Source organism: Euprymna scolopes, chromosome 9 (genome assembly GCF_053919585.1).
Source record: "Euprymna scolopes isolate OS-2025 chromosome 9, ASM5391958v1, whole genome shotgun sequence".
Taxonomy (NCBI): domain Eukaryota; kingdom Metazoa; phylum Mollusca; class Cephalopoda; order Sepiida; family Sepiolidae; genus Euprymna; species Euprymna scolopes.
The window spans coordinates 166975843-166995067 of NC_136490.1; the positions used below are offsets into that span (position 1 = coordinate 166975843).

At 34.2% G+C, this 19225-nt stretch overlaps 1 protein-coding gene across 2 annotated transcripts in view; it reads left to right on the forward strand.

Moving 5' to 3' along the window:
* The window catches only part of LOC145284971 (retinochrome-like), a 106838-nt gene that overhangs the window by 65687 nt on the left and 21926 nt on the right, over positions 1-19225 (forward strand). For both annotated transcript variants that reach the window (XM_080134074.1, XM_080134075.1), the window contains one exon: positions 17900-18059. In XM_080134074.1, the coding sequence (XP_079990200.1) occupies positions 17900-18059 (160 nt within the window). The remainder of the gene's footprint in view (positions 1-17899; positions 18060-19225) is intronic.

Below are 19225 nucleotides of genomic sequence, written 5' to 3' on the forward strand. Positions count from 1 at the left end.
TGCATGATTTTGAATTTTGAATGATTTTGAATTTTGCATGATTTTGAATTTTGCATGATTTTGAATTTTGCATGATTTTGAATTTTGCATAATTTTGAATTTTGCATGATTTTGAATTTTGAATGATTTTGAATTTTGCATGATTTTGAATTTTGCATGATTGTGAATTTTGCATGATTTTGAATTTTGCATAATTTTGAATTTTGCATGATTTTGAATTTTGCATAATTTTGAATTTTGAATGATTTTGAATTTTGCATAATTTTGAATTTTGCATGATTTTGAATTTTGCATAATTTTGAATTTTTCATGATTTTGAATTTTGAATGATTTTGAATTTTGCATGATTTTGAATTTTGCATGATTTTGAATTTTGCATGATTTTGAATTTTGCATAATTTTGAATTTTGCATAATTTTGAATTTTTACATGATTTTGAATTTTGAATGATTTTGAATTTTGCATGATTTTGAATTTTGCATAATTTTGAATTTTGCATAATTTTGAATTTTGCATGATTTTGAATTTTGCATGATTTTGAATTTTGCATGATTTTGAATTTTGCATAATTTTGAATTTTGCATGATTTTGAATTTTGCATGATTTTGAATTTTGCATGATTTTGAATTTTGCATAATTTTGAATTTTGCATGATTTTGAATTTTGCATAATTTTGAATTTTGCATGATTTTGAATTTTGCATAATTTAGAATTTTGCATGATTTTGAATTTTGCATAATTTTGAATTTTGCATGATTTTGAATTTTGCATAATTTTGAATTTTGCATGATTTTGAATTTTGCATAATTTTGAATTTTGCATGATTTTGAATTTTGCATAATTTTGAATTGTGCATGATTTTGAATTTTGCATGATTTTGAATTTTGCATGATTTTGAATTTTGCATAATTTTGAATTTTGCATAATTTTGAATTTTGCATAATTTTGAATTTTGCATAATTTTGAATTTTATCATGATTTTGAATTTTGCATAATTTTGAATTTTGCATGATTGCAAACTAGCATACTAGAACATCTCTGATATTATCAAGACTATATACGTATTTTAGACTTGTGCTTTGCATTGATTTGTGGTGATGATAGAATTTATATAATTCGCATGCTTTCTTTTCGTAAAGAAACTAATCTACGTATGATTTCTAAATAGTTCATCATATTAAAAACTGGAAAGATAATAAAAACGATAAAACAGAAGACAGCATGTAGCTAGTGGAACCCATGGTACAATGAATAATAGATTTCCTTTAAAATGTCTTTTTTTCAGCAATGTCTAATATGCTATAAAGTCCATTCACATAAACTTAGATTTATTTAAGAAGAAAGCTGCAAAATATCTTAATGCTGAATGGCAATGAAATATGGGATATGACATTAGTCACGTGACAAAATTCAGCTTTAACATTCGCTTAAGCACATCTGAATGAATTGTTGCTTAATATAAATGTTTAAACACCCGGAAATTTTAATTATAAATAATTCCATTTGTCTCATGAAATGTATTTTAATTTAATGTTTTCAATATTATTTTCAATGTTGGTTATTTGCTAAAGTCTCAAGATTTGTTATACATTTGAACATTGTGGATAAAAATGTTTCTCTTGTAAAAATAAGTGTATATTTTACAAGTGCGTTGGAATATAGAACTATGGTTTGATGACATCTACTTCTACGTGATAGTATCGCCTTTCTCATTTCATCAGAATACGTGCGCACATTTCCATTTCATCCAAAACAGTAATAAAGATAGTAGAAAGCTATAAGAATACGTTTAAAGTATCCAGGCATTAACTCCTCCTATTGAAAAGGTGGTGTAGTACCTGTTCTGTTGCCTTGAGACTATATTACCGGCCTTTTTCTTTTGATGATAAAGCAAGCTCAGCGTATATTCATTCGACATGATACAATTGTTTTATGCATTATCTCACACATTTAGAGACAGTGTAGTGTGTGTTTTGCTATTCTCAGGCCAGCGAAAACATGCGCCCGAAGAATGTATATATTTACAAATTTATAAATATAGATGTACATATGTATATGTATATATATATATATATATATATATATATATATATATATAGAGAGAGAGAGAGAGAGAGAGAAATATAGATAGATAGATAGATAGATAGATAGATAGATAGATAGATATTGCTAGTTAGCATGCCAAACTGGAATATGTATTTAATCTACGTTCATAATATTCTCTTCGTATTTTATTAGGTACGTTTTACACGTGTTTCTTTAAATAGGGGAATTCCACCAAACAACTCAATCAAGACAAATAAAAACATTTTTCTTAGAATTAAAAACGATTCGGTGATTAAAAAATCTTCATAAAAGGTAATGGAGCTATTTTAAGATCGCAAAATCATGAGTATAATAATCCAATTACTTATGGTAATATATATATATATATATATATATATATATATATGTATATATATATATATATATGATGGCATAAGAATTTAAAAAATCTATATTCTTAAATATAAAAATATAATATGTTCACTAATATTCATTACTATTAACTTTTGAAATATGGTGTTCTCAAGTTTAGTTTCAAGATTGAACATAAAATTGTCCGAAATGTGTATGCAAGCATTTGAATGGTCAGAACGTATTTGATTCAAGAATGACATATTTGTTCTTCTTTAATAATAGTCTATGTTGCTTGGAAAATTAAAGCTATCAAGATAAATTACGCAATATTTAGGAGAACGTTACTAAAAAAACATATATTTGAACACTGAACACATAATTATATTGTTTTAATCTGATACATTTACACAATTACATATACATGGGGGTATCATGTGTGTGTGTGTGTGTTTGTGTGTGTGCATGTATATATACATATATAACTACAATATTATATCATCATCATCATCATCATCATCATTATCATCATGCAGTCCATCAGTCTTGACGATGACTAGTTGGGGCCTCAGTGCTTTATCCCTCAGAGTTGGCGTAATCTCACTCCATTACCACAGGACTTCCACCTTGGCTCCAAACTTGCTTGTGCAGTTTAGGTGCAGTATCTGTTGTGCATCAGATAGACACCCTCTGAACTTTCAATGCTCATGTCCAGTGACGACTGGCAGCAGAGCTTCTGGCCGAAAATAATCTCAGTGAGGTAAACAGTCGCCCTATCGTATCCGCTACTACGCATTTTCTTTTTAGATGAGGTTCCATAGCCTTTTAAGGAAAACTGCAAGGCAGCAGTAGGATTTGAAGTCAGAGTTCCCATCTCTTAGCCTTTTGCTGTGATAAGACCTACAAGGCAGTGGTGTTTGATTTTGGGGTTGTCTCCCCTAATCTTCGCCCAACCAAGGGCACCCACAAGACAATGGGGTAGGGGTTGATAGTGTGCCAGGGCATGTCCACAGATATGTGAGCCATAACACACTACTTCTGAGGTCCTACGTTACTCCGAGATCTAACCTGGAGCCGCAAAGCACCCAGTTACCGTGTGTGGCCAACGTGAAGGCACTGTAGGGTCTTGATTATGGAGAGGCTATGTACTGACAGGGAAGACTTATGTATAGCTGCTCCCTTTTAACCACGAGGTTAGCCAGCGGTGTTAGCTGAAAGCGAGAAGGCATGCAAGCATGGACTTAACACTAACTTATAACTACCACACTAGACGCATCACATCATCCCTGCCGGATTAAGAATCAAAACACGCACACACAATAATATAACACACATATATATATATATATATATATATATATACATATATATATATATATATATATATATACGAGGTGCATTCTTCATACCGTTGCAACAACTTCTGAACATTGGAGCAAATCTTCTGCATCCTCAGTTCCTTGTGATATTTAACGATGCACTTATTTGTCTCTATAGATACATGACAGTTCTTATTCATGAAATTCTTTATTTGACCAATCAACACTGGTATTATGACTTTCTTACTCTTTCCACATCTCTCATAATCCCTCATAGACTCTGCTATGTTGAATCTCTTTTGTCACTTAAAAACTATGGCTCGATTCATGCAAGATGGTTCAAAAGCAGTCCGAAGCATTTCAAACGTTTCTGTGGCATGTTTCCCAAATTTAAAACAGAATGTTATTGCATTTGTTCTTCTAAAGTGTTCTCACGTCCAGATTGCATTTTAGAAATTCACCAGCTGTGACAATCATGCTTTAGTAAGGTGTATTCCAATTCCTGCTGTACCTGTTTATTTGAAACCGAGATCATATGAATTAGTCACTCATGGCATAGGATGTATAACAATAACATACTTCATTTTTAAGAGTCTACAACAATTGTAAATGTCTGTAGAAAAATACCTGTGAACTTATTGAATGCACCTCACACACACACATACACATACACACACACACACACACACACACATATATATATATATATATATATATATATATATATATATATATATATATATATATATATATATTCCAGTGTGTTGTATTCAATTTTTCATCAAATATTCATACAAAGAATAAAAACAATTTGACTTTTTTGAAGGACTTCAATTTATTTTTTATCTCATTTGCGTAATATTATATGAAACTAAATTAATGCACACAAATTAATAACGATCGGTAAATTAATATGAATCTACATATTCTTAACTTCATGAAAATACAAACCAGTGCTTCCATTTTTGCAAGAACTGGAATCGCTCCAAGATCCAGACAGGCCCGATGTAATGTGTTGAATGAGATGGCAAGAAGCATTAAAACTATCCCAAGGCCTCCATTGAGAAAACAGCATAGGGAAAGGCTTGGGCACAGAATTACATGAAAATGGGTGTCCAACGTGTTCTATTTACAGATGAGACCGTGCTACTCTTGACGGACACATGGATAAGCCAAAGTTTGGAACTCAATCGGAACTCCAACCCCTGGCCGAGTTCATCGCCAACAAAGAGGTGCAGTCATCATGTTTTGGGCGGTAATCATTAGGAATAAGTTAGTTGGACCATTCCGAGTTCCAGAGGCTGTAAAGCTTACCTACAATGCGTATACGGCCATTTTGGATAAATTTGTCACAGTGTCGAGATGACCTACCATTGTCACGTCGCTTTCAGATAATTTTATACGTGGCAATTCACCATCCCCTTTTGCTAAGGCGACTGAATCCTTCCTTAAATCTTTGGGCTTCTTTGGAGAAACTCTCATGACCTGACCACCGTGTTCTCCAAACTTAAACCCTATTGAATATCTCTGGTCAATATTAAAAAGAGTAGTTTATAAGATAGGAGAACAATTTACTTCAAAGGATGCCTTGTGGAGAACATAGTTGATATTGCTAGAGCCATAACTCCTTTTTGAAATAAAAAAATTGACTTATCCGTGGAACAAAACGTTGTTTTAAGTTTGTTTTTTAATGGTAGATATGTCGATAAATAATTCATTTATTTGAGGCTTACCACCTAGGGTGTTCTTTTTCTCATTATTCTTGAAAAGAAAAATATAATTCAAAATAAAGTTCGCATGATAAGACATTGTATTTTTGCCCTAAAACAACGTTTTAAGAAACCTGAAATAAAGTGAAAGACAGTGAAAATTCCACGATAAAGAATAAAAATAACGATAAAGAATAAAAATAACGATAAAGAATAAAAATAACGATAAAGAATAAAAGTTCACTTCGTGAATATCACATAAATTTGAATGAAATTTGGGGAAATAATTTACGTTGAAGCAGTCGTTGGATTATATAATTTTCATTTTGTTGTGACGAAAACGATATTGCTTGGAAATAGTCCATTGAATACTTTCATACTTCAGTGGTTATTAATTTATGCTGACTCGATTCTTAATATCAGCACTAACACAGCTCTGTTTAAGAAAGAGAACAAGACAAATTTGTTAAATAAATCCCTTGCAAGGAAGAGACAAGAATTAATATACAAAGGGTAGGATAAATTTCTTGTGTCTAAGGAAATGGTCGAAGTCATTAAACTCATCTGGACATTGTATTCAGTCTACAATCAAATCAAGTAACACTCACTGCTCCCACGGTGAATCCTTAAATACTTGTCTTTATGTCTCCGTCATCAGACCACTGTTAGTGATTCATTATACCTGAAGGAGGAGCCCATCTAAAAATCGTTCAGGAATATAACGGAACTTCCATTGTGGACTGGTTGGAAAGTGTAAAACTTATTTGCAACCCCCCTCGAGAGTTGAAAGGTTCGAGCAAGTAACCCATTTGCAACTAGTTAGAAGGGTGTTTGCCGGTTACAACTAACTGTCGGATGCAGATAAGATTAATATGACACGAATAACAAATGCGCTGCGCAGGTCCTTTAATCCCTACCTGATGTACAAGCAGTTTTCTAAACGCACCTTACGTTTAATGAATAAGTATATGAGTTTTACGTCGCATTGACGAAACTCTCCAACTAGTTTGATGAAGTTTACTGACACTGAAGTATGCTATTATTGCCTGATTGCCTCCCCATACCCACGATTTGTGGCGTATATCTGCAGACATTTACCACATCTAGACGGAAATCATGCTCATGCAAGCAAGGACCTTGGTGAACACTAAAGTTCTACCACCATTGACCATCAGTCACAGAAAAAGTGCATCTACCTATGCCCACAGATAAGAGGCTGCATTGTTTTAATAGCACCAGGCCCAATTATCTGGCTATCTACTGCCAGATTGAACGATCAAGGCAGCGCTGAAGCGAACATCTGATTTCTCAGATACCAGAGGAAAGATTACGTCGCGTGAAAATGTCAGGAATACAGAGAGGGGTGCGGAATGTGAGCACCACTCTCGCTCCGAGTAAAATAAAAGCCAGTCTACCAGTGATGCGTGACAGATGGACGCCAGACAGAGGTTCTGATCGTTGATTAAAAGAGCGTGATGAGCAGAAAAGCGACCAATGTCTGTCTATATCTGGATGGAAACATTTCCATAGAGATGGAGATGCTTACCCTGTATGGAGATGTATTGGGGTTCGATCTCTTGCACAGATAAAAGATATTCTGTGTTTCTTGTTTCTTGTTTTTTGTTTTTTTGTTGTTGATTTTTGGTGATAAATGAGCACTGTGAGGTCAATTTTCTGAACAAAGCTTCCAGTGTCAGCGCTGCTGTGGCAGTAGAGAAAAAATCCAAATTTTAGGTCGTATTCGACCCGACTAACAAAAGTTGGACTGCAATCTTGAGGTGGTTAGGCAAGCGACCAACAACGCAGCTGATCTACACTCGGTCGAAAGAATTAACATTGCGAATTGCAAACTTAGAGTCAGAACAGTTGACTGATACCATACCTGAATAAACAACGAGGCCCCGTAAAGCGAGGAATCTCGCGATGGTGATTGCTCAGCATAACAAAGGAAAATATTTCGGATTAGCGTGAACTGAACGACCATATGGAAGCATACACATCGCTAATGTGTGCTCACAGAGTTTTAGAGACTGGCGTGGTAAGAAGTTTGATGTGTTGGACCTGAGAAAAGTCAACCTTAAAGTGCATGTGTACCGTTCTTTATAGTCGTTCAACACCACGGTGGTGAAGAGGCAAAGATAATGCCTGGCTAAGATAGATTGGACCACGTAGCCTCATCTATTATACAGGCGATCGTGATCGTGGATATGTCTATCCAAGCATATAACTGTTCGACAGGTGACGTTGGCGTACATAGACGATATATATATATATATATATATATATATATATATATATATATATATATATATATATATATATATCAATAACAAACATAGAAACTGAAGCAGCATTTACTTCGTTTTGGGTTAGAAAGCTAGGATCCGGAGCCGCTTGGACTGGAAGTATGGAAGCAGTTTGTTTGTTTTTGGAAGTGTTGACGTATGATTCAGGATGTCCCAAAGGTTGTAACATGTCGTGCCATTTTCTCTCTATGTGAAAAGAGACAGAACGTCTAACAAATGTATTGATAGTTTCGAGCAGTTACGGGAATTATATATCAAAGTGCTAACGCCTTGACCTGAGATTAAGATTACCACACAGAGAATGTACCATTCCGACAAATAGACTGAAAAACAATTAGTCATGGTAAAGCCAATCCTCGATGTGAGGGTTGCTGTCATGTGACGAATGCCAGACAAATGATCATACCCGACGGTTTATTAGACAAAAAATGTGGATAAGAGGTAAACTAAGCAGAAAAAGGCTGGAGATAGATATAACCCACTATAAGAGCAAATATTTCATGACGGTCATCGATACATTCCAGAAGGTTTTACAATTTGGGGGATGTTGTCAGGACAAGACTCTGGACACATCATTCAACATCTCAAATCAATATTGTTTGAGCACAGCCTATCGCAGGACCTACTTTCTGAGAACGGCACTATGTTAGTTAGTAAGGAATTCAGGGTGTTTTTTCGTCAGTTGGAGATTATGTCTGCGGTTTCGGTGTGTCTACGTGTTCTATGTGTCAGTAGAAAACAGAATCGTAAAACGATGCCTCTACAGTATTAAATGGATTGCAGCTAAGAAGAGGAAGCAGTGTCTTGGTGCAATATTTAGCCCAAGAATAGTACATCATCAGTGACTGCATCTGTTAATGAGATCTATGGCTATGAGGTTAGAAGGAATATCAACACAGTGTCGACGTCACTAGCCTCCACACAAAATTAGCTCTGTATGAGATAATTCGACTCGTTATCGATGAACGTCTGTTTTGAGAAGGAAGATTAACAGAAGTGATCAAGCCGCAAGCTGTTGTTCCATGCAATATGAAGAACATCCGACCCATGACAAACGCAATTCCGTCTAGCGGAGCAAATGACGAAACTTAATATGACACTGAGTAATCACACTGCGGAGATTATTAAGGTGACCTTGTAAGTGCTGTTATTCGAAATCAAAGGAAAATGTAAACAATGAGTCTAGGATGATGTCACTGAGCATTATTTAAATTACTATATATAAGTGTAACTATTATTAATGATGTAAATATATATAAAATTTACAGATATGTGTGTTTTCCATCCTATAGTATAATTTATATATACGTGTGTGTGTGCGCGCGCATGTGTGTGTGTGTGTGTGTGTGTGTGTAGCGATAACCACACTAGGAACGAAATGATGGAGTGTCTAAGGTAGATGGTAAACAGCATAAATTCGGAAAAGTTAAAAAAAGGAGAAAAGTTGGATAACTAAAGTGATTAAAGATGTGTAATACGAAATTGTGATTATCATATAATTGATATAATTGGTATGTAATAGGATTGAGTGGTTTGCCATAGTAACTTAGGGTTTATGATTTCAATGCACGTGTCATATGTAGAGATATACATTTAACATCGAAGCGATTGGATATAATGGTAGAAGCTTTTAGGAGGTATGATTATAGAAGAGGGTTTTCTTAAAATTTTTTTAAGGAGGTATGATTATAGAGGAGGGTTTTCTTTAAGAACGGAAGTTGTCAGTAGATGTCAGAAGGATCAAAACAAATTGTAAATTATAATAAAATGAATAAATGTAAAATAATAAAACAAGGATAAAAATTTCACAAATTTCAAAAAATGGCACAAATGAAATGAATAAAAAAATTAAAAAATTATAAAATAAAAGCATAATGACAGAATTAAAAGTATAGATAGAAAGGATGACATGAAAGGAATATAACTAGTAAGATATTTAAGGATAAAACAAAGTAAAAATATTGTGCAAAAAGATACCTATAGTAAAAACCAAGACAATTTGTAAAAACAGGAGAGAAAAATTTAAAAGGCCTAGGTAAGGGTTGGGGTGCTATAGAGATAGACGTGGGGATGTATACAATAAAATAAAGTTGAGAGATTGAGAGAAGGCCATGTACATGGACAGAAGAAATGAGATAGACAAAGAAAAGGAAAAAAATTGCAATAAAGAACGATTTATGTAACATACGAATAGGATTATACGCAGTCTTCATAAGGTCCATATAAACGCAAAAGTAGACATGAAAATACCTAACGTTATTAAGGTAATATTTATCACTGACGATTCGTAGTAAATGGAGCGAGGTTCAAATTTTATAATCCAATTCACTTTAGATATAGATATCCATATGTTTCTATAGATATGAGGGGATTCAGGGTAGTAGCTGACAACGGGTGATGGAATATACAATTTCTTATATATTGTGGTGCAGAAAATGTAATCACCACAAGAGATGGTTAGAATTGCATCAAGGGGTCCAAGTATGTTAAAATTTGGCCACATTTCCAAAGACGTCAAGAGTGTTAACGAGACTAACATGCGAGGGTAGATGTAAAAAGTCTAGATGCCGGGTTTTGCTTCGGCAGCTTCAAAGCAATATTTTTAGATTGAATAATCCCTAAGTATACACTATATATATATATATATATATATATATATATATATATATATATATATATATATATATATATATATATATATAAGAGCCAATAGTTAATAAAACATGTTAAAATACACTTTGAAAAAGAGTTAAAAACATTTAATTTGTAAAGGAAACACTAAATAAGTGGATAGTTTATATATATATATATATATACATATATATTTATATATATATATATATATACATATATATATACATACATATATATATAAATATATATATACATATATATACATACATGTATATATATATATATATATATAGTAATTTATAAAATATATATGGCGATTAAGCTACACTGAATATTCTGCGTTTCATCCAACTATATGATTCGTCAGGCTTATGCGCGAATTTTGAGCTGTTTCTTGTTTTTATATATGTTGAGGATTTCTAGTTGGCCAATCAGCTTTCTAGTATCCACCGCGCCCCTTCCTATCAGCCAATGGGCATGCATTTTATCAAACAAAAGATCTGTTTCAGAACTAGGTTAGTGGTTTTAGGTAGTTATATATATATATATATGTGTGTATATATATATATACACATATTCATATATATATATATATATACATATATATATGAAAAAAAGGATGCAATGATAAATTCGACGGTATGAGTTAAAATGCAAAAACCTACTCTCTCTCTCTCTCTCTCATCTGCTCTTTCTCTCTCTAGATGCTATGTAGATACATGAAATAATATATAATATTATCATTATTATTATCATTATTATTATTATTATTATTATTATTATTAATAATAATAATAATAATAATAATAATAATAATAATAATAATAATCCATGTAAGGACATAAAATGTCGTACAGGGCTATAATAGCGTATTTATCCATTTTCATACTTGTATAAACAGTGTTCAATACGTGAGTAGAAGTAAAAAGAATGTTAAGAAAATATACTTGGCAATTCAGCTACAACGAATCTATCTATCTATCTATCTCTCTCTCTTTCTCTCTCTCTCTCTCTCTCTCTCTATATATATATATATATATATATATATATATATACATATTTCCCAAAAGCCTCTGGCCTTGATGATGGCTAATATGATTTCAATTGATTTGAAATAACAGCAACGAGAGACTTGATTCCAAACTTATTAGATTAATCTCAATGCCTTATTTATTTCACCAAATCTATTGAAAAGCATTGAGCATAATTTTAAAAGATTCCGCTTGCTGTTATTTCAGATCATTTGAAATCATCTCAGCAAGTTTTAGTTTCCTCACCCCATCAAAGACAGAGGTTGGGGGGGGGATATGGGATATCAAATGCAAAACTTGTATAATAAAGTGACACATTCAATGTGCGATATAAAGGGTAAATTTTACACTTATTCTTGCATGAATCAAGTTAAAGGGTGTTCTAAGAAACATTAGTTTGTAAAAAAAAACTTAATGATTGCTTGCTAATTTCTAAAAAGTTTAAAAGGTGCCAAAAATAGGCTCTGCATGATGGATGCTCCCCTTAATATGAAACCTTAAACACAAATGTCACATAACGCACTGCACAATTCAGGTCATTATTTAAACAAGCCTTCATTTGTTAAATTTTGACCAATCGTTGCTAAGATTTAGAACTTATAATACTTTTCGATTGTTAAATTTTTATGATAATTGGTATAAAAGAATATATTTTTTCAAACCCATAAAATATGCCCAAACTTGCCTACATTTGTATATGTAGTGTCCTGGCAGAACAGTTTCAGTTTTGCTGCTTTAGGATTAATTTTGCTTAGGATTTTTTTTTGTTTTTTGTCTTTTTTTTTTTCTTTGTGTTGTACCTTGTGGCCTTAATATGGCCTATTGGTTTACATGCTAGGTTTGTATTGGATATAATCAGGAAAAAGATGATTTGCAAAACCAGATAATAAAAAGACAAAATATAACATTTATTTTCTTTGTATTTGTTATCTCACTTTTTGTTTCTCTTTCGTTCTCAAGTTAAAAGTTTTATTCTTTTCTTTATTAATAGATAAAGATGAGAATAAAGAATAATAAATACGATGAGACTAAGAGCATGAGAGAATCCAACAATATTCACTGTGAGGTGTTAAATGTGGAATTTATTGTAACAGCAGCTAAAATAATTAAATTGCAGGATTAAGTATTATTATAAATTGAGGAATGCATATTATGTTTGTATAGATGATGAGTATTGATTGGAGATGCTGCCTTACAGTATTGTTACTCATGTTTGAATTAGTATAGGATATTTTGTAGTAATATGACGAGAAGTACCTATTGGGGCACATATTTAACGGGGCTCATGTAATACAGACATAACGATGAGGGAAAAAGACATTTATATTACATTTCTTTTGACACATATTAAAGGAGAGAGAGAGAGAGAGAGAGAGAGATACTTCACTTATGATGATGAAGGTGGGGACACATAATACTTGGAAGGGTTGACAAAATGTTCGTTATAATTAATGATAAAAACGATTACCTTTCGTTCCTGATGAAGGATGACACAAGACAACAGTTACAACAAAATGATGACTTCTTTATTCATCTGATCCGCCAGTCGATGACGTCAGGAATTACAAATTAGGATCTACATAGTGTAAATGTTTTCTCTTCGCTTCCAAGGGATCAACTGACCAACTGACTGGCTCTCTTCTGACTGAGTAGCTGACTAAAATCCGAACCCATAGTATCCTATTTGGAGAAATGTCCTTTGCCTATGACGTGAGAAGCGTGTTTTCAAATGTGACTAATTTCACTTGGCTTTTCCTATATTTGTCCAACATACTCTTGACAAAAAAAAAAGAATCCTCAATTCTAATCTAACCCATTTTTAAACAATATAATTTAATTTGCATTGTTCATTTTTTTTTTACTGGCATATTTAATATTCTGATTTCTAAAAGAATTAACAATCGACTTCATTTCTAATATTCCATTTCTTAACTTTGCCTACAGGGTTCGATTCTAGGCTTATCCTAGTCTCATTTTCACTTATCTAATATTCTTCTTATTTACATGGAAAGGGGACAGCCCTTTTCCATGTAACACTCAGTCTTAGAATCAGCAGTTTATTCCTTAACGCACTTGATTTATGATATGTTCGTTTTCCTCGATATCATCGTTGAGATTGTCGGTCAAGTAGTGGCCGTGGTCAAATTGTAAGCAGGACTCAGTTATGGAGAAGAAACTTATAAGTCAAAATAATCAAAGAAACAAGTTTTTATTCTCTAATTTTAAAAAGAAACATTTAATCTTAATATGCAACTTGTCTTTTTATTAGGATGATCATATAAATAACCAATGCAATTAATGAGCGGCAACAAGCACAAATATTCAGTTTTATACGAGATGCCGTCAATAAATTTACAGATTTGTTTGTACAGGCATTTAAAGTTGCCTCTTGGAAATTCAGTATGTTACTTTTATACATCTTATGAGATGACTGGCCAAGTTTTATGATCTCGGGTTAAAAGGAACAGCTATACCAGGAATTGGAATACGCTCTTTTATTGTCTGATTGCCACCGCTGGTGAATTTCAAAACTGCAATCTGGACGTGAAGACACTGTAGAAGAACTATATGCAATAAAAGTTTTTAAAACTTAAAAACATGCAACAGAAACGTATGGAATGCTTTCGGGCTGCTTTTGGGCAATCTTGCATGAATCGAGCATCAGTTTTTGAATTGCATAACAGATTCAAAGAATGCAAGGAATTTGTGTGGGGTATAGGAGGAGTAAAAAATGTCAGAACACTAAAGTTGATTGGCCAAGTAAAGAATTTCATGCATAAGGACGGTCGTGTGTCTATGGAGACTATAAGTTCACAGGTTGATGTCAGTGTGGGAACTGTGAACATTCGCGAGGAACTGAAGATACGGAAGATTTGTGCGTAGTTTGTCCCAAGTGTTCTCAGAGAAGATCAGAAAAGAAGACTTTGGCATAATCAAGATGAGCATCAGCATCCTTATAGTCGAAACCTTTCTAACTACTTTTGGTTATTTCCTAAGAAAACCTTAAATGCTGCCGTTATGCGACATTTCAGAGGATTAAAAGTCTGTGACGAAGGCCATTGATACGCTCACACAAGAGACCTTCCATGGGGTATTTCAGAAGTTATGGAAACGGCACAAGTGCATTGCAGCCGGAGGAGATTATGTCGAAGTGGACTAAAGTTTCATGTGTGTACTATCAATAAAAATACCTATACGACAAAATGCCACCTTGTATTTTGACGTCTACTTTAAATGGGTTCTAAATGCTTACCTGCCTCTAAAGAAACTTGTAGTAAAGAAGAGGTCTTCCTACGAGATCGAGCGAAAGTTAAGCTATTTTACATATAAATCGACTCACACAAATCGCAAAGTGTATAAAACTGGTTGACGTCTAAAAGGCAAACAACACATGCTATCTGAGTAATTACCGCGACGAACAGACCTCGCTAAAGTGGTGACCCTTTCTTCGACGGACACATAATTCGTGTACAAAAAAAAACACAATTCGACCTAACATCGGTTTAAACATACTACTTGAATTACAAAAGAGCAACTGGCTCAAGCATTTTTTTCTTCGGACAAACAGATTATTCGTTGTTGTAAGTCTTAACTTAAATTACATTGAATATTTTGCTTTAGTTTTGATAACATTTTTTCTTTCAATTAAAGATTATTACAAAGTATTACTACAGACGAACAGAAGAATGTTTGTCCTCTTGCTCTAGGCTTTTGAAACTTTATTTTAAAATTCAAATGAAGTTTTAAGTCTGAAAATTTCCTTTCAGTTTTATACAATCACACGCACACTAAAAAAAAGAAGATTTTTTCTTTTAGTATTATTTATTAATTGTGTCATTTTATATTTTGAAAAGAAAACAAAAAAAAACGTTTTTGTGTGCAAATTTCTCTTGGGCAGCTAGTAGATAATTATTTTTGTTCATTTGGTCCGTTCGTTGTTTGTTTGTTTGTTTTGTTTTTTTTAACTGAAAAAAGATAGAAAATAAATGAGTTTATATCTCTACCGCCATTCGCAGGAGATGCGAAATTATGGTTTGCACAAGTAGACGCCTTTTTTTTTTAAATTCACGATGTTCCCACCCCACCCCCCACATAATCAGCTACGTATTTGGTACTGTGGCATGCCGGCACCATTAGCTAAAATAGTTCGGGATATAATAACTAATCCACCTCAAGGAACTACTCAACGACTGGACGTTATGGAAGAAATCGCCAGTTTAAAACGAGTTAGCTGCGGCATGCACATTGGAAAACTCGACGACTGGACGTTCGTTGATTCAACCAACGCAGAAGGAACCCGATCAACACGAACGATACACACCGACATGGGTACAAACTCGCCTGTACTTCAGACTAGCTTGCAAGCCTTTGTGTAACTGACTTTAATCTTATCGCCTTGCAGACGTACTTGAAGGTGAAAATCAACTTGCACTCACTCAGCAGTTTCAACCTCCTCGCTTAGACTCTGTAAACGCTCTAGCAGACAAAGAACACAATTGTAAAGATCCACTTGAACTCGCTCATCGCTTTCAACCTACGTATGACGAACTGTGCAGAACTGTTGTATGACACTAACCTGGCTTTAACTAGTACAATGTTCACACCTGAAAATTAATCTAACACAGACATCTCGTCGTACGTCTCACGGCTTCGGACATATTTTTCGAGACTACCTCCCTGTGTCCTCATCCACAAATGATTTCAGCAATGCCCCGAGAGATATGCATAAATGGACTCATGTATTCATTCGAAATGACGCATTATGTGGACCTTTGAGCCCTCCCTACCTCGAGCCATTCAAAGTTTTGGCAAGAAAAAAACAATATTTCAAGCTGAATATAAATGGTCGCACCAAGATGATGTCTGTGGACAGATTAAAGAAAGCCCATATTGAGTGCGAAACCATCGTGTTGGATGCGCCTGACACAGACATTTTCATCTCTTTACAGTCAGCGATAAAAACAACTGAACAAGCAACTCAACCATACAAAATGGGAGGAGGTAGGACAGTTTACTGGCCAAAGAAACTCGCAAGAGATTACTGTACCTAAATTCTATGATCACATTCTGCTACAGATGCATCAGTGTCGAACGGTGGTGATATTCCCACTACTGTTCTTGATGGGGAGCCTTGTAGCAGAGAAGAGATCTCCCTGTGATATCGAGCGAGAGTTCAGCTGATTCAGATATAAATTGACTCACACAAAGAGCAAAGAGTATAAAACCGGTTGACGTTTAAAAGGCAAACAGCACATGTTATCTGAGTATTCAGCGCGACGAACGGATCTCGCTAAAAACTGTTTCGTTACGAGAAAACGATGACGAAAATGCGCGCAGTGCAGAGACTCTAATCTCTTAAAAAATTATATTTTACTCAAGTTGGCATTTTGCATGTGTATTAGTGAGATATTAATATATAACAAACAGAAGGCTTTAAAATATATTCGATTAATTTAAATAACAGATGACATAGATAATAGCATGAAAATAAATGTGAATTTACGGAAAGTATGGGGTGAGTGCTTAATTCTTTTGCAATGAAACATGGAACAAAACCAATAAGAAAAAGTCTAACGAGACACAAGGCAGATTTCAATACACGGCTTGTATAAAAAAAAGTTTGATGAGACGCTTTCCTTCAACTCCTTCCAACAACCTGCTTTTGTCGTGTCCGGCATGCCTTATTAGCAGATGTGTCATGTGACCATGCGAGAACTGTTCAAGATCAAGGGTTTTAACGGATCACGGATACCATCTTGGATCTTCTTGATTTTTCTTTCTCAGCCCACAGTACAGAAGGGCGTTTCGATGTGAGTGGTGATTATTTATTTTTTGTTTGTACAGCCACACAAAGAACAAACGCGTAACCACTTGCTTCTTTGATGAACAGCACAAAAAAGCAAACACAGTTGATCTTAAAGTGCATTTACATAGATTGATAATCCCTGGGTGTAAGGCTGCTGTTTTTTGTTTGTTTTTGTTTTATTTTGTTTGTTTGTTTTTTTCGAGTTGATAATGTCCACATCTGTAAGTCAGGCGATTGGTTATAGCGTTCATGTTTTGAGTTTGGAGATAAATGTGTTCATTTAGTATTTATACTGACAAGGTTATTAAACAAATACAGAGTGTTAGCATGAGGCATGAAATATACGATATATCATAAAATATAATATCATGGAGATGGGATTATAGATGTAGATAAAAGTCAGCGCTTTATTATTGAAACGACCTTCGTATTTCCTACCAAGATTTGAGAATGCCACATATTTCAAACAAGATCACCCTTCATGTGAGACTCACTTCTTGAACTTCCATTCCTTCCGTTCAAACATTTCCGATCAGACAATGATTTGCTTTACGGTTGTTGGGTGTTTTTAAGAACATTCAGGTTTTTCTTTAAACATCCGATATACGGGACTGCTTTGTCTGACAAAAAACACTTTTACATTTAAGAGACTGACCCTTTAGTTTCCTTTTGTTATTTTGTTTTCTTCTTATTTCAGGTTGTTTTGTTTTCGCCGCGTGTGGAATCTGCATCGTCTACATCAGCCGACAAAGTACGAAACCTAAGAAAAAATATGCCATCCTCATCCACGTTCTCATCACGTGCATGGCCGTCAATGGCGGGTTTGCTGCTCATGCCTCTTCAAGTATTGCAGGGAGGTTAGTCTATTTTAATGTACTCTTTCTTCAATACGTTAGCAGATTATAAAATATGTCAATCGCAAGTAAGCTATGCAGAGGCGTCCATGTTTCATACTCGCGGAGAATAATCAGGTTTAGTGCACTTAGTATGAGGATGATAAGCACAGGTTTCTATGTAACGTTTTTGCAAAAGGTTTTATTTTGATACTATATATTTACACACACACACTTATATATATATATATATATATATATATATATATATATAAATATATGTATATATATATATATATAAATATAATCATCCACAGACAAACTGTTTCGCTATATCACAACTCTTCAGTGTGGCTAGGGAAGCGACTGCTTCAGGATCGAATCGGAACCTACCCGCCCAAACGACAGTCGTCGATTATAATCCTACGCTGTAATAAGTGTACATAAAATTACGATAAAAAAATTATCAAACTCGGAAAGCTGCACTTGTTTAGACGAAGAACGTTGAATTTATTCGTTAGAAGCAGTTATTTCACTTACCAGTATGCTCACTTGCAAAACATTAAACATAGGATAGTCATCTTTGTTTCGTTGTCTTAGATCTTCAGTGAGCATAAGTAAGCATCTACCTCAGGCTGTTATCTGGCGGCCTATTATGATGACAGAAACATCGAAACATGTACTGCAAATGTGCAGTCAAATAATGTGTAACAATAAGGATCTTAATACTTACCATATATATAATTAAAACGGAACGAACCCTAGGCGGGTTTAATCAACTTCCTCCAGAGTAGGAAGTTCCATGGCAGAATGAAATTCACAAGCGATCCTTAGGCGCGTATATATCCCCATTAGGGGAGATAATGACGTAAGGTTTTTTAACTATTGCAAGAAGGTGCCGATGTCGCCCTACATATAGCGCTTAAGATTGCCAAATTGCTCACCAATTTTGTAGTGACCAGGCTCAATGTTCCTTAACTTCTTTGATCTAATGAGAACCGGTTTTATTATGCTGTATAAATTTTATATATATATATGTGTGTGTGTGTGTGTGTGTGTGTGTGTGTGTGTGTGTGTGTGTGTGTGTGTGTGTGTGTGTGTGTGTGTGTGTGTGTGTGCGTGTGCGTGTGCGTGTGTGTGTGCGTGTGTGTGTGTGTGTGCGTGTGTGTGGGTGTGTGTGTGTGTGCGTG